This window comes from Hyperoodon ampullatus (genome assembly GCF_949752795.1).
Source record: "Hyperoodon ampullatus genome assembly, chromosome: 18".
Classification (NCBI taxonomy): domain Eukaryota; kingdom Metazoa; phylum Chordata; class Mammalia; order Artiodactyla; family Ziphiidae; genus Hyperoodon; species Hyperoodon ampullatus.
In genome coordinates this window covers 29826462-29843426 of record NC_136931.1, presented here as the reverse complement: position 1 = coordinate 29843426, position 16965 = coordinate 29826462, and the positions used below count along the sequence as shown (strand labels likewise).

Genomic DNA, 16965 nt, shown 5'->3' with positions numbered 1-16965 from the left:
ATGTGGGCCTGGAGTGGATTCTCCCTGGGGGCTTGTGACTGGGGTGGGTTCCTGAAGAATTCATCCATTGATTCATTCATTCACTCAACAAATAGTTTTGATATAATCTGACATCTCGCAACCTCGTGAAGCTTCTGTTATAGTTGAGGAGACAGATTAATAATTATATAATTGCACAACTTACAAAACGTCAACTGTGACTAGAGCAATAGAGGAGAGATACCTGATGTTATAACAGAATCCAAAAGGAGCACTTAGTCCAGTGGATAGGGGGAGGTTTTCAGGAAAGGCTTCATGAAAAAAAGTGATCAACGAGTTGAGATGAGAAGGATGAGCAGTAAATTATTTGACAAGAAAAGAATATCCAGGAAGAGGGAACAGCCTGTGCAAATGTCCTGTGGCAGGAGCAGGTATCTCAAGTGAGAGAGAGTGAGAAAGGCTGCTGTGGCCAGAGCAGAAAGAGCAGACGGAACCTGGAGCGAAGTGAGGATGGAGCCATCGGCAGGGCCATGCTGCATAGGACCTGGTGAGGACTTTGTCTTTATTTGGAGAGTGTTAGGAAGCCAAGGAAGGGTGAGCAACAGGGAGGCTCTGCTGAGGAGTGTGCGCTGAAGTCATTGATGTGGAGCATTTTCGTCGGGCTGTGAGAGCTGGTTAGGTGGACGGGTGGGGGCAGCAGCCACTGGTAAGCAGGAGGGGAGGAGATAAGACACCAAGAATTTTAAAAATTGTTGAGACTGTTTTTCAGAATTCTTTGGCTATTAACAGCAGAAGCCCATTGATCAGGCTTAAGTCAAGAAGGGGGAGTTTATTTAAAGGAAACAAAGGTGGCAGAAATGGTGCTGGATTTTGCTATCACACAGGACCAGAAATTGGCAGAATGAAGAATCCAAGACTCATATTCTTGTGCGCTCTCTCTCCCTCTCTCCCTCTCTCTCTCTCTCCCTCTCTCCCCTCTACTTCTTCATGTACCTTTTTATTTAATTTTTCACCAAATACATACTGAGCATTGATTGTATGTCAGACACTGGACCAGGCTCTGGGTAGCCCATGTGCACTCTCCATGGTCCCGCCATCATGGAGCCTGACTTCTCTCCTTCTGCATCTTCCCCTCTGGCTGCACTTTGCAAGTGTCTAGCCTGAGGCCAAAAGGCTATTAATTGGGTGAGCTGAGATTTGAAATTAGACAGTGGATTCTGGATTCCATGCTCTTAAGCCCCACTCCATGCTGCCTCTCTTTAGATGTTCAGCTTTGAGATCATTATGTCCACTTGAACAGAGATAAGGCAGCAGAGGCTGAGGAGTATAATTGGGACGTCTGGGATCCAGGACGTACTGGTCTAGAGTATCTTCCGCTGCCATGTGTTGACTTTAGAAATTGAGGTTGGAACAGAACACCTCTTTATTGATGGAGGGAAGAGACAGGGCTCTTGAATTCTGCTGTCACCTGTGATCTCTGCAGAAAATTGCTGTCTTTGCTGGGTGTAAAACCACCACCTCGGCTGTCCTCGTTCACTGCCTGCGCCAGAAGACAGAGGACGAGCTCTTGGAGATAACGCTGAAGATGGTGAGTACATCCACTCTCATGGCCACACAAGCTCCCCGCCCTGTAAATATGGCCCCAGGCTTCATCATTTCAGCTGTCCCCTTGCCCTGGAAAAACTACCTAGGACAGTTTCTCACCTCTCAAGAGCAGTGTCAGACTGGATCTGAAGGGGGAATTTCCTTCTTTCTTTTTTATTATGGGATATCTCAGATGTTAGCAAAGATAAAAAATAACATAATGAACAACTGTGTAATAACTCCTCATATCTGTCAAAACTTACTTTTTCCAATCTTGTTTTTCTGATAGATTTTTTTATATGTGACTATTTTCTTTATTGTAAATATATATATGTCACATATAATTTACCATTTTAATCATTTTAAGTGTACAATTCAGTGGCATTAATTACACTCATAGTACTGTGCAACCATCACCACTATTTCCAAAACTTTTCATCATCCCAGACAAAAAATCCCTACCTCTTTAAACAGTTACTCTGCCTTCTCCCCTTCCCCCCAGTCTCTGGAAACCTCTAATCTACTTTCTGTCTATGAATTTGCCCATCCTAGATTCATTCATATAAGTGGAATCTGATTGGTTTTTAAGGAGTTAAACATTACACATTCTCAGAGGTGATTACCATCCTGAATTTTAGGAATGGGGTTATTTAGAACAAAGCTTTTCAGAAAGGTTGCCACAATTGTCTTGGTTAATTTAGAAACCACCTCAATTATAATCCAGTGGTGGCTCAGTTTTCTAGATTTTCTGCATGTCTGCCTCAATAGTGATTCTCACATAATCGTATATCTACCCATTCATCCATCCAACCATCCATCCATCTATTCATCCATCCATTCATTCATCATCTTATTATACATCTGTCCATCCACCAATGAATCCAGTTCATCAGTATCTTTTCATCAATCTAATATCAACTCATCTATAACATTCATTCATCTGTTATCAGTCATTCATATATCTGTATTTCATCATCCATCTCTCTAAAATCAATGATCCATCCATCACCTAATGCACTAGCTATAATCCATCTATCCACTTATCCCCCCAATTCAATACTCCAAATATTGACTAATTCCATCCACCCATCCATGTGTCTTTGCTAAGTGTATGGGGGGAGGTAACAGTGTGGGTGATGCAGACATAACTGGATATAGTCCCTGCTCATAAGGAACTATTCCAGGAGAAACACGCCCATATATGTAGTGGGTTAAGTGTGGTGGGAATACAGAGAGGGGACGCGTTCATTATAGTAAGCAGGGATGCTTCACAGAGAAGGTGACATTTCAGGATTGGTGGATGGCTATGGTAGTGGGTCATCAGAGGAAGCTACAGCACAACATATACCCAGAGATCAACACTTACAAGATCCGCTTATAAGGGGAGAGTCTGGACCCTGGACCCCTGAGGATGCTCCTGGACCCCCAGCGGCCAGCCTCCAGCACTGGACTCTGCTCTGTTTCCATGGGTTAAGTCCAGTGTAGCCTTGGATCCTGGTTTCTCAGGCTCAAATAAGGTGACCAATGTGTTCAAAGATAAAAACACATCTGTTTTCTGATGCCTGGAAAGAGGTAAATTTATTTCAGCAATTCTCCATGTGGCACAAGAGATCCGCTTATAAGGGGAGAGTCGGTGACTTTGGGAGAATCCAGAGATCCCAAGAGCCCATGTTATCCTTCTGAGATCTTCTGAGATCACGTGGAAGTGTTTCCATGATTATCCTCTCTCCCCAGTAACACACGTGGGTGCGCACGCGCACACACACACACCTGGATTGTGGGGTACAACCCATAACGGAGGGACCCTTACTGGGACTTCCTGCATACTGGTCAGGCCTGTTAGCTGCCGTGTCACAATAAAATCAGCACAATCTTGGTGAACTCACAACAAAGGGAAGCGTGGGGTGGGGTGAATTTCAGTGAGCTTGTATGGGTCAGGATTTTCTAATGCAAGATGAGAAAACTAGAAAGGGGTATGTTGTAACAGAATCTTCAGGTAACTAACTGAAAAGTCCAGGAGTTGATGGCTTCAGGCATGTCCGGATCCAGATGCACATATGATATCATTAAGGCTCTGTCTCTGTCCCTCAGCTTTTTACCTCTCTGTGTTGGCTTCACTCTCAGGCAGGTTTGTCCCCTGGTGAGGTTAGACAACAACAGTATTCTAGACTTACATCCCATCTGCTTAGAAACCCTCTTTCCCAGTAATTCCAGCAAAAGTTTTGGGTGAACTCTATTGAACTGCCATGGGCACATGTCCATCCCTGAAGTAATCCCTGTCTTCAGGGAGATGGTGCACCTCAGGTCACATATAGATTCCTGGAATCATGGAGTGAGGCTGGGGAAGAGGGAGTCCCCCAAAGGAAAATTGGGGTGTTTTTGCCTGGAGGAACAAGAAGAGGAAATGGGTGGAGGGCAGGGCAGGCACAAGCAACAGTCCTCTCCAGAGCTCCCCTCCCCCGTCCCATACCTCCACCCTGTGCCCGTGCCCAGGGGAGCTGGTGCCCTGCCCGCTTCCTTTCAGCCCAGCCAGGGTGTCACCAGGAGGGAGAACTTGTACCTTTGACGCACAGCTCACCAGGATCAGCTTTTCTCTCAGGAAGCCTTCTCACCCACAACCTCTGCCTTTGTCTTCACAGAAATTTTTCGCTCTTGATTTACATGGAGACCCCAGAGAGGTAAGATGCTTACAAGAACTGACTATAGATCGAGAGTTGCATATAGATATACATACCCTTCAAATTAAATACACATTATGTTATATAGTTTATACCAACTTGAGTGAAGATTTGCCTGCATCACCTAACCACCGCTGGCCCTCGTCAGAGTTCTGCCCTCTGGGGTCCACAGACTTAGCCCCCTTTGTTAGGACCTTGAGTGTGTGGCCACCGCCCATGGGCACACAGGTCTGCGATGCCGGCCGTGAGCTCAGGCACGTGGAGAGGGGGACGCGGGTGTGACCTCGAAGGGGAGGCACAGACACGACGCTGTACTTTTCCCCAGAGCTTTCCTTTCCTGCCCACCGTGCTTGACGGAGCGCTGCTGCCAAAGACGCCCGAAGAGATTCTGGCTGAAAAGAATTTCCACCCCGTTCCCTACATCGTGGGAATCAACAAGCAGGAGTGTGGCTGGCTTCTGCCAATGGTGAGAAAGTGCAGGCCTCTTAGACTCGCCTCCCCTGCCCGTCACATCACCCCTCCCATCTCTGGTCACAGGACCCCTCCTTCTACGCACCCCCCTCTGGGACCTTCGTACACCTTGACGTTTCTGTGGAAACCTTCTCCACGATGGCCCAGCTGTCACCTGGGTGGTGCGGCCCTGGGGAGCCACATCCCCACACACTCTCTGCTTGTCCTCCCATCCAAGAATCCTGAAATGTCAGTGCCAGGAGGGCTGGTAGAGATAGGGATTGGGCAGATGAGAAACCCAAGGCCTGGAAAGGGGACGGGGCTTGGGAGTTAAGGAGAGTGAGGCCTCAGACCTGCAGCCTCTCCCCTGGGCTTGGTGCTTTCATAGTTTCTCCATAAATTCCACCCACCCACACCTCATGCTCTCATTCATCTAACTGGAAAGATTCAAAGGAGCCTGCTTCCGTCTGAGTTAAAATTGACTTCTAAAAGTTAGGAAGAGCTTTCCCTTCAGTCAAAAATAAACAAAGCCGGACACTAGTTGCATTGGTAATAAGTTTGATTCAGTGACACTCTTGCTATAGGGAAAAGATCAATTGTAAACTGAACCCAAATCCCTGAAACAAAAGGCTGGAGCCTATCTAAGGCTGCGGGCGTGGGGAGGGGGGATTTGTCCATGAAACTGGGCCACCTGGATTTGTTAGCTGGCATTTATCTGGAGAAGAAACAAACCTCTGTCTGTATGCCAGGAGACTGTGGTGGAAGTAGAAGCAAGGCTCCCACTGAAATTAGGCATTATCTTTCCACAGGGACTGGGGGAGAGAGCAAGAATTATCCCCTGAATGTTTGCTTTTCATAAAAGTTGGCTCTCAGGTCCTTGAGAAAACAGGTTGGAGCAGTGGTTTTACATGCCAAAGGGCAGAAAAAGGATTTATAATGACGAGCTTTCCAAAGTAACTGCACTAAGAAAGGGTCAGGGACATACCTGCCTATCACCAGGTTTTGGCTAGAACAAACAGTAAAATCTCCTGGCAGCACAGAGCTTTATAAGGGGGCCTGGGGTCATCCTGGGGACATGGCCTTAAGCTGCTTGTAGCCGTGCTAGAGTTTGGTCAAGTCACTTAGTGCAGAATTTTGATGGAGTCATTATGTGCAGAGTTCTGCAGTTCTTCATAATGATTTCAGAGGTTATACCAAAGGACCAAAACCATAATGGCAGAATTTGGGGCTTTCTCTGCTATCTAACACAGGTGGGGTATTTGTGAGGTCCGTGTCATCTGCCCCAGAGCCCTCTACTTGAACACTTGGCTGGTTGAAACCTTCCCTCTCTGTCTTGATGACCACTCTGGAGACTCTAGCCTAAATATATATATATATATATATGCACACATATATATGCACGCATATATATACACACACACACACACATATATATACATATATATACATACACACACACACACAAAGACTGGGACAGCTTCCCTTAACAATTACTTTATCTTCTTTGCATTCCTTGATTTCTAGATATAAAAGTCCATTTGATTCATTGATTTTGCCCAACTCATCAAAGACCCATGCCCTACAGAGTGAAGTAAGTCAGAAAGAGAAAAACAAATACCGTATGCTGACACATATGTATGGAATCTAAAAAACAAACAAAAAAATGGTCATGAAGAACCTAGGGGCAAGATGGGAATAAAGACACAGACGTAGAGAATGGACTTGAGGATATGGGGAGGGGGAAGGGTAAGCTGGGACAAAGTGAGAGAGTGGCATGGACATATATACACTACCAAATGTAAAATAGCTAGTGGGAAGCAGCCGCATAGCACAGGGAGATCAGCTCCGCCCTTTGTGACCACCTAGAGGGGTGGGATGGGGAGGCGGGGAGGGAGGGAGACACAAGTGGGAAGAGATATGGGGATATACGTATATGTATAACTGATTCACTTTGTTATAAAGCAGAAACTAACACACAATTGTAAAGCAATTATACTCCAATAAAGATGTTAAATAAATAAATAAACAATAAAAGACTCAAAAAGAAAAAAAATAAACCCATGCCCATCAAGATATGACAGTGACCTTCAGCCTGCATTGGTTTGGTTTGCTGGTAACTTTGGTTTTTCCTGTCATTACCTGATGATTCACAATTGCTTAACCTTTGTTTTAACAGTTCATGGGCTACTCATTCTCTGAAGGCAAGCTGGACCAGAAGACGGCCACGTCACTCATGTGGAAGTCCTACCCCATCCTTGTAAGAGTCTAGGAATCACAGGAACTGGCTGAGCCCTCAAGAGGGGAAGAGGCTTGTCCCCAATTGCAAAGCAACTAATGGCAGAATGAAGACTGGGGCTGGGGGTTTTGCCCCACTTTTTCTGCTTTTCTTATCACTACCCATGGTTGGGGGAGGGTGAAAGTTTGCACTGGGCTCAAAAAGTTCACCATTAACACAAGAAGAAAAACTGTGTCACTCACCAGGGGTGGTGAAGTCAAAAATCCAGAAATAGCTAAATTAAAACCACCGAATGAATGAAGAGTATTTAGTAAGAGTTTACGGTACATAAAAAATAGTTCACGCCCTGGGGGCTTCCAACTTCAAAGACTGGTAGGAAGCTCGGGGGCCTGAAGTTACAAGATGGCTTATAAAGTAAAAATGAGGAAGTTGTTAACATTTTCAGTGATTGCTTATTACAATAGAGGCTTTCAGGTGGCAAGGGATTGGTTAAAAGTGATTATCTCATACTATTTTCGGGAGATGACTTAGTTTATTTTGTGAATGTTAGAGGGATTTACAAAAAATAACCTAAGTTAGATTTTGCTTATGTGCATGAAATAAGCTAGAGTTAGTTTTGCTTACATGGCTTAAATGGTTTTGTCTGCACAGATAATTCATAAGTCTGGTCTCCATTTTATATTTAACTTTAACAGTGGTCACTTTCACTCGATCTATTTCAGAGCATCCCTGAGGAACTGACCACGGTGGCCACTGACAGGTATTTAGGAGGGACGGACGACCCTGCCAGAAAGAAAGACCTGTTCCTGGACTTGATTGCAGATGGGATGTTTGGTGTCCCATCTGTGAATGTGGCCCGTCACCACAGAGGTGAGTCCCAGACGTTGGACGGGAGAGGGACACTGACCGCTCCAGCTTCACTGACTGTCCTGCCCAGCCCTCAGCACAAACACATGTGCAAATTGCTGAGGGTCGTACATCCAAGGCTGATTGCATTTGGCCTGGGGTGGGGCACTGTCCTATTTTGGTTTCCACCAGAAGCAGACTCCGAGAAAAGGATCCAAATGCAAAGAGTTTCTTTGGGGGGTGATCCCAGAAAACACCAGTAGAAGAGTGGAGAAGTGACATGAATGGAGAGGAAGCCAGTCCACACTGCACTGTCAAGAAAGCATCCACTGTGGACACCTGGACCCGGGGAGCTCTGGGAAACCAGCAGAACACATGTCTCAGGGTTATCCCTAGTGAGTGGCAAGAGAGCTGGGGTATTTATCCTCCAACTTTGACGAGTCATTGGTTGAAGACTGTTCCCAAGGGCAGTTAATTCCCTGGTGCTCTGACCTGTTGCACACGTGGGCAGAGTGGTCTCTGGCTGCCAAAGACCTCAGGCAAAGAGCTACGGATGCAGGAGGTGGAACTCAGGCTGGCATGCCCGGAAGCAGGGCATATGGGGAGGCACCGATAGCATCTGCCACAGGGCTCCTCACCTGAATTGTGGTGGTCTGTGGGGCTAGAGGGGAAATCTTGGAAGATAGGTGTTGGGAGGTTTCCACGGTCAGAGCTATCTACAAACTAGTTTGTTAAGCAGTGGAGCTGGGGGTGGAGTGAGGCCAAGCATAGGATCAGGATGTTGTCTGGGACCAAGAAAGCTGAAAGGAGTGAGTAGTGGAAGAGTGGGGCCACGGGGGCTAGAGAATGTCAATGTCTGTGGCCGGCTGTTGTTTCTCCCAGTGTGTGCTGTGTCTACCACAGGACCTTCCAACATTGACCCAAGACTGTGTGTAGGGTGTGAGGTCAGGGATGGATGAGCTCACCTGGAGAGGAGGTGTCCCTTTTGGGTACCTTTTGAGTTACTCACAGGACCCTTCACTTCTTGGAGACCTCATTCACCTAGTCTGCAAGCCAGGAGATGGTTCTGGGGTCCAAACCTCTCTGCCTAACGGTGCTAAAAGGGTTGTAAACCTTGAGACTTTATAAGCATGATAAAACGTAGCTGTGGCTGACTTACTGTGTCCCCGAGCACTCAGTACAGTAATTTGGAGGTACTGGTTACCATTTCTTCCTCCCTAGGGTCCTGATGACCAGCCAGGGACTGCCTGGGGTCAAATCTGTTCTTTCATGAATTTGGTCTTGCCTCTTGCTACGTGTCTTGATTTGTAGTATCCCCTTCAGCATCCATGCTGCTTCCAGCCATACTGGACTTGAGTTTTTTATCTGACATCCCGTGACTTTGAATTCAGGGTCTTATTGCCAGCACTTCCCAGAGTTTATCAATGTTATTTTTTCATCGTCGTATTTCTCTCAATCTCTTTTTGATAAAGTATTTTTCTGAGTATAAAATTAATCTTACCATTGTAGAAAGTTTTGAAAATATGGGAGCATGTTAAAGAAGCAACTATATATTACTCATAATTCCTTCACCTAGAAGTATCAGCTATAAAGTTTTGTTTTTTTGTTTTTTTGGTTTTTTTGCAGTACGCAGGCCTCTCACTGTTGTGGCCTCTCCCGTTGCGGAGCACAGTCTCCGGACGCGCAGGCTCAGCGGCCAGGGGCCCAGCCGCTCCGCAGCATGTGGGATCTTCCCAGACCAGGGCACGAACCCGTGTCCCCTGCATTGGCAGGCGGACTCTCAACCACTGCACCACCAGGGAAGCCCCAGCTATAAAGTTTTGACATTTTTTTTTTCTATTAGCCTTTCCATGTCTTACACATAATTTTAAAATTAATTTTATGTTCATAGACAACTATATTGTAGGCATTTCCTCAATGTCAATAAAAATTCATGGAAAATATCAATTATTTCATGGTATGATGGATTAAAATTTACTTTAGTATTCCTGTCCTATTGGGTATTTAGCCTGGCTGCTCATTTTGATGCCACAGAAAACATCATACTCAGCCCTATGTGCATAAATCTTTAACCAAGTCTCAAATAATTTTCTTAGAGTTGGTTTCTAGAAGTGAAATTATTAAGCTGGGCTGTAGTAGAATTTTAAAGTTCTTGATACATTTTGTGAAATTGCTTTCTAGTGTATCAGAGTGTGGATTTCTTAGCTCTCTCACTTGGGATAGTCAGATTAAAAGAATAAAAATAATGCTGCCAATTTTATATAAGTCCTACCTCACCAAAAAAAGAACGTCACACTGTTTTAATTCGCATATTTTTATTACTAGCTCTCTCCTTCCCCCTGCTTCTCTTGTTGCTCCTAATTGTTATTATTGAAATATTTGCCCTACTTTCCTTTGAAGACATATGTTGTGATTGTAGGAATTTTTAAAAAATATTTATTTATTTAGCTAAGCCGGGTCTTAGCTGTGGCACACAGGATCTTCAGTTATGGCATGCGGGATCTTTAGTTACAGCATGTGGGATCTTTAGTTGCGGCATGTGGGATCTAGTTCCCCGATCAGGGATTGAACCCAGGCTGCCTGCACTGGGAGCATGGAGTCTTAACCACCGGACCACCAGAAAAGTCCCCCCGTAGGAATTTTTTTTATAAATCTCAGTGGTTTAAGGCAAAACACTGAAAAAAAAAAAAAGAAGAGGAATGAAAAGAAGAATATCTTTTGGGCAGCATGCTGCCATAATTAAGTTCTCTCATTCACACTAGGTCTTTCTTTGTATGGTTGGGTTCTGAGTTCCTTTCTAACACTTCTGAGTAGTAGAGGCAAGGGTAAACACCCTCCTTTCAGTGAGTTCTGCTTGACCCTGAAGCAGCTGTTTAGCAAGTGGATTATGGAACCACAGACGGATTGCTTCTTCCAAACAATAACCACAGACGGATTGCTTCTTCCAAACAATGCCTCCTGCTAAACCAAGAGTGCAGTGGCGGGGGGGGCAATTAAATAAATTATTCTACATCCTCCTGTCAGGATGGCATATATTGTTACACTAGGTAGTGGACAAACATTTAACGATATGAAGAAATTATTATAGTCATTACAAAACTACACATCCAATAGTATCCTTATTTTATATACATAAGTGAGATAAGTGCTAAAATATTAACAGAGGTTTCTCTGAGCGGTGGGATTAGATGTGACCTTTTTGTTCTTATTCCTTTTTTCTGCATTTTCCAAATGTGATTCTGTCCCCAGGAAGGGAAAAAGTGTGATATTTCCCCACCAGTCTGACTTGGGGCCTGACCCTTCCCGGGTAGAGTCACTCGCTCTGGGCATAATGATCAGTGCAAAGCACAGAGCTCCACAGGCAGGTGGCCCGTGAGTTAGCCCTGAAGGAGCAAGATGGGCAACGCTGCTGAAGCATCAGCAGGAAAACTGACATCTTCCTGGGGCTTAGAGAGGGGGTGGTGAGCGTAGGGGCAGGGGAGAGGAGGAGGGAGGAGCTGTACCCTCCCTCGGCCCCTTCTTCCTTCTGCCACTACCTTATCACTCCCTGGGCCAAGCAGGAAGCAAGACCTGTGAGATGACAGAGGAAAAGGAAATGCTGAATTGTGGTTTCCTGAGACACAAAGAATAGACTGTCCCCTTTCTGCATAGGCTTGTATTTAAATATCTGCACTTTCAGACTAGCAACTTGGATTTACTTCGCTCTTCTTGGAATACGTGTGAAAAACACCAGAAACGCTCAAAAATGGGCATAATAGAAGACACCTGTCAGGCTGCAGGTATTCTCCAAGGGAATGAAGACTAACCTGTTAGCAATGAAATGTCGTGGTATTTCTGTGTACATAAACTATGTATCTAGATGTTCTGGTGTGTGAATGCATCAATAGGCAAAGAGGTTTATATGTATCGACCCAATGCCTCTATAACGATAGTTATTTTGAATCAATTTCCCCGAAGTTTCAACATTCATTCATTCAATAACTGGCTCAAATCCAGTTCCACCTCCACCACCAGTACATCCTTAAGCAAGTCATAGAACTTTTCCCAAACTGTTTTTCTCTGTTATGCTGATAACCAGAGGCCTCCTGCGGGGACACACAGGGTCTGGCACACAGTTGCTTCTCACAACGGGCAACTTCTGTTAATATTGTTGTTCACTCAGGACCAGGCATGCCCCCAATTTCCTGATTGCTCACAGCTCCCCTCCCACCCACCTCTGGAGCCCTTGATACCATCCAGGTGTGCATCTGCTGAAGTGAACTGTGCATGAATCCATGTCTTCCAGATGCCGGAGCCCCCACTTACATGTATGAGTTTCAGTATCGCCCAAGCTTCTCATCAGCGATGAAACCCAAGACGGTGATAGGGGACCATGGGGATGAGCTCTTCTCGGTCTTCGGGGCTCCATTTTTGAAAGGTGATGGCCCTTTGGTGACTACAGACTTGGAGTTAGGGGATCTGGGTTCAAGTCTTGGTTTGGTGGCCTTGGGAAAGTTCCTCCTTCTCTCCAGGTTTTAGTTTCCTGAATTCACCATAACACAGTTGAAGGACAAAGAGTCCCAACCTTTCTCTTGCTCTAATGTGCATGATGGAGAATGTGTATCCTTGCGCCCTCATCCATGGTCACTCTAAGAATCCAGACCTGGGCATCAGTAAGACAGGAGGTGGGTCACCTGCGGGGCCCTGCTCAGGGCTAGAATGCCACCACTCACTTCGCACTCACAAGAGCATATCAGAAGGTACGTGAGAGTAAGGTTAGAATTGCTCTTAACCTTGAATCAGGACTAATATGTGTCTGTCTATCCAACCATCTATCTATCTATCTATCTAAAACTCATATCTTTTAAAATTAAATATGTTTAGGATTATAATATTTTAAAGAATACCTCTCACAGATGTGTTTAATGTCTTAACCCTCAGCAGTTAGAGACAACTTGTGATTGACACCCCCCAGGGCTGTTCATGACACCCAGTGCCTCTGGGCATTTTCTGGTTGGGTGACTCTTTGGGGGCCTTGCAGCTTGGTTATTTTTCAGATTCTATGAAATGTGTGTGGGTGTAGGAGATTGAAAAAAGACCCAAAGGAGAGTACCCTGGGAGGTGGGGTTACCGTAGCAGAAACCCTGGGGTGTGGCCCTGTGACCCAGCCAGTTTATGGATTGACTACAGCCCTTCACTGACCCCGACCTAGGTCGGTAACTGTCAAGCTTAAAGTGCACTTGAATTACCCAAGATCTTCTTAAAATGCGGTTTTGACTCAGTAGGTCTGGAGTAAGGGCTCCGTTTCTGAATTTCTAACAAGTTCTCAAGGGCTGCTGCTGCCCCTGAACCACACTTTGAGTAGCAATGGCTTTGTCTCCTCCCCACAGATGGTGCCTCAGAAGAGGAGACCAATCTCAGCAAGATGGTGATGAAATTTTGGGCCAACTTTGCTCGGAACGGGTGAGCTGGTAGCACAGACGGAGCAGGGTTGGGAAGGGGCAGGGCATGTCTGCTGGGTGGGAGGAGCTTCAACGTGTGCTGGGCAAACTCCCCGCCCTGTGACCCCTGATGTGAGAGCCCCCTCAGTGGACAGGCTGCCCAGGAGATGGTCAGCCTCCTGTCTCTGGAGGCGTATGAGCCTTTGGCAGAGATGAAGCCAGAGGGTCCCTGACAATCTCTGAGGGTTGTTGGGGCCACACAGTAGCTTTGGGGAATTTATGTGATTCTGTTCCCAGGAATCCCAACGGGGAGGGGCTTCCCCCTTGGCCACTATATGACCAGAAAGAAGGGTACCTTCAGATTGGCGTCACCACCCAGGCAGCCGAGAAGCTGAAAGACAAGGAGGTGGCTTTCTGGAACGAGCTCCTGTCCAAGGAGGCGGCAAAGAAGCCACCCCAGTTAAAACATGCTGAGCTGTGAACGGGAGGCTCAGCTGGCCTTGGGGGCTTGTGGGACCCCAGACAGGGGTATTCTATAGAAGGTGTTTGTGGGCCAAAGAGGCATCTTATTGTGGAGGCTGGAGAATTATCTGATGGAAGTTGCAGAGGTCAGGGAGGGGGACTTTCTGTTTCTGTGGCCTCAATTTTGGAAATAAATGTTCTTTTGGAGACCAAGTCAGTGTCTTTGTCTTGGGCTGGAATTAAGTCATCCTCATTAGCGAGAGAAGGATGAGAGAGGGCACCACTGGCAGGAAGGTGACTCGGGCAGCTGTGGCTTGGCCTCTGGACAGGAAGAGTCCAGTAGGCTGGGACCTGGGAGGGGCTGAGGGGGACACTGCATCTGCTCCATGTCTCTGGGCCATCAACAACTCCAGTAAGTGGATGTGAGGGAACCAGAGTGCAGTGTCCCTCTCCTCCATGTGGAGCCGCCTGTAGACATGGAGGGGGCACAGACCGAGGATGTACCTGGAGTGGGAAAGAGGGGGACTTGCCATGGTGACACTGTGGCACTGTTGTGTGGCCCTTACTGACCCTCCCACAGGTCTACAATTCTTTCTTCAACTTACATAGTATCCTCCCAGGCCCCTCCCTGAGGCCATCTCTTCCAGCAATTCCTCTGAACCCTTTCTGCAGCCTGGACCACATCAGGTCCAAGCAGTGACCACCTTGAAGTGAGTCCCTGAAGTGTCACCTGAAAACTGACTCAGAATCCCTGGGGTGACTTCTGCCTCCAGGGATATAGAAAGCTCTAAGGAATGCCACTCCCACCTTAACAGAAAGAAAAAAATGGATTATCCTCAAAATCATGACTTTCTCTGACTCATTCAAAGAGGCTGCAGGGCAAACAATTACCCTGAAATCTCAGGGAAGACGGGCATTTTGGAGGAGAGGTGGGAAGTGAACACTGGCTTACCATCTGGCGACAGATGGAAGATGGAGTCACCATATGTGTGAGTACAATTACTCTAAAAATTGGAATCAAGGGCTAGAGGCCAAATGTGGGTGAGTATGAGAGTGTGAAATCCTAAAAACCACACACCCACAGGGAATTCACACTTGTTACAGGCCCTTCTCATGGACCTCTATCAGGGACCCGTGAGAAATACTGGGAACAGGTAGTAAGATGAGAGAAAACCTGCCTCAAGGGTGCAGGCTTCAAGCTCTGCTCAGACACTTCTCCATTAAAAAATAAAATCCCGGGCTTCCCTGGTGGCGCAGTGGTTGAGAGTCCGCCTGCCGATGCAGGGGACACGGGTTCGTGCCCCGGTCTGGGAGGATCCCACATGCCACGGGGCGGCTGGGCCCGTGAGCCATGACCGCTGAGCCTGCGCGTCCGGAGCCTGTGCTCTGCAACGGGAGAGGCCACAACAGTGAGAGGCCCGCGTACCACAAAAATAATAATAATAATAATAATAAATAAAAAAATAATATCCCAAAACCACTGACGAAAGGTCAGCAAACCCACTTCCCTTGGAGCCCTGGGAAAGACCTATTGTGGCTGAGGAAAAGGAAAATTTTAGAACTTTATATACATATAAAAAGTCTTGGGCTTCCCTGGTGGCGCAGTGGTTAAGAATCCGCCTGCCCAATGCAGGCGAAATGAGTTCGAGCCCTGGTCCAGGAAGATCCCACATGCTGCAGAGCAACTAAGCCCGTGCGCCACAACTGAGCCCACATGCCGCAACTACTGAAGGCCAAGTGCCTAGAGGCCGTGCTCCTCAACTACAGAAGTCACCTCAATGAGAAGCCCATGCACCACAACGAAGAGTAGCCTCCACTCGCCGCAACTAAAGAAATCCCGCGTGCAGCAACGAAGAACCATTGCACTCAAAAATAAATAAAAATAAATAAATTTATTTTAACAACAAAAACAAAATGTTAAGTATAATCCTAGTGCAGGTGACAGCAGAAATGCTAGGCATCCTCCTGCAACGTTTTGAAGGACAGGGACAGTCTAGATCATGGCTTTATATCTAAAGTGCCAACTCCGCTTTTCTGGGAAAGAGGATAACCCTTTCTGGGAGTTGGCACATGCTCACATGATTGATGAGGACGACACAGGACACACAGCTATGCACAGCAGCCCTGTCTTACTGGTTTGTAAGTAAGAAAATATCGCCTAAAATATGACGGATAATAATAAAGTAATAGCTAATATTTTGGTAACTTACTGTGTGCCAGGCTTAAACCTAATGTTGCATCTATTAAATTCTTAAATCCTATTAAATTCTGATATCATAATTTGTTGCATAGATAAATTCTTAAATAACCAGGCATTATTATTTTACACGTTTGCAGCAGAGGAGGATGAGCAAACAGGTTATGACACCTGGCAGTAACAGACACATGTGGTACTGGCCCTCCTGCAGGCTGACTGCAGGCCCCAACCCAACCGGACACCATGTCATCCCATGAAAGGTGAGAACACTGAACACCTGGCACAGAGGCAGCAGTGGGAAAGCCCTGAGCTGGCAGTCAGAACCCTCTGCACAGCTCTGTGACCTCTCTGGGCTTCAGCCTCCCACCTCTGCAGCCAGGAGCACAGCTGAACTGTCTCCGAACACCCTTGCGGCCTTGAAAAAGAAGACATCGAATTCAGCCTCCAGTGATGTCATAACCGGCACCATGTGGCCGGGAGGTGAGACAGCTGTAGTGTAGGTTTACTCCTCTGAGTATAGGCTGTGTGCCCTTGGGTAAGTTGCTTAACCTCTCTGGAATTGGCACAATCGCTCCAGAGCTTGCAGGTTCACTGCATGGTGCTGGGGGCTGGCTTTCTCTTGTCCCCAGAGGCCCTGTTAATGGTCTCTCCAAGGCTCTGTACCCTGTTCTGGGCACAGATCGGGCAGGAAACCTGAACCCAGTGACTGAAAGCAATTATCTCAAGACAGAGGACACCATCCTAAACTCAGGGTCTTGGCCTGAGGGCAGTGGAGCCAGGCCTGCTGTTGGGAAGGGTGGAGACTGTCCAGATGCTGTGGCAGTGACTCGTTCCATGAGGTTTGTTGGAGGACATCCCCACGTCCTCTGGCACTGGATAAGCAAGGTTCCTATCCATCTCTGCCCTCACCATGAGCTTGCTTGCAAACCAGGGAGCCTTTCTCCAGGAGCTTGTTGGGAGCTCAAGGATTCTCTGTGCACAAATGTCAGTGTGGAGAGAGCGATCATAAAGGACACCGTTCGGGAAGCCCGAGCTAGGAGCCAGGCCACTATCTGGCTTATTCCCCCTCATTGAAATTAATCTTTTTTATCGAAAGGAGGAAATGAAATCTCA

At 46.7% G+C, this 16965-nt stretch overlaps 1 protein-coding gene across 2 annotated transcripts in view; it reads left to right on the top strand.

Annotated features, from left to right (window-relative positions):
• LOC307066436 (liver carboxylesterase-like) overlaps positions 1–13674 on the top strand; it is a gene marked incomplete at both ends in the record, with an annotated part of 28620 nt that extends 14946 nt beyond the window's left edge. For both annotated transcript variants that reach the window (XM_079723590.1, XM_079723589.1), the window contains 8 exons: positions 1463–1567; positions 4203–4241; positions 4567–4707; positions 6868–6948; positions 7650–7797; positions 12059–12190; positions 13143–13215; positions 13491–13674. In XM_079723590.1, the coding sequence (XP_079579716.1) occupies positions 1463–1567; positions 4203–4241; positions 4567–4707; positions 6868–6948; positions 7650–7797; positions 12059–12190; positions 13143–13215; positions 13491–13674 (903 nt within the window). The remainder of the gene's footprint in view (positions 1–1462; positions 1568–4202; positions 4242–4566; positions 4708–6867; positions 6949–7649; positions 7798–12058; positions 12191–13142; positions 13216–13490) is intronic.
• Positions 13675–16965: the final 3291 nt, after the last annotated feature.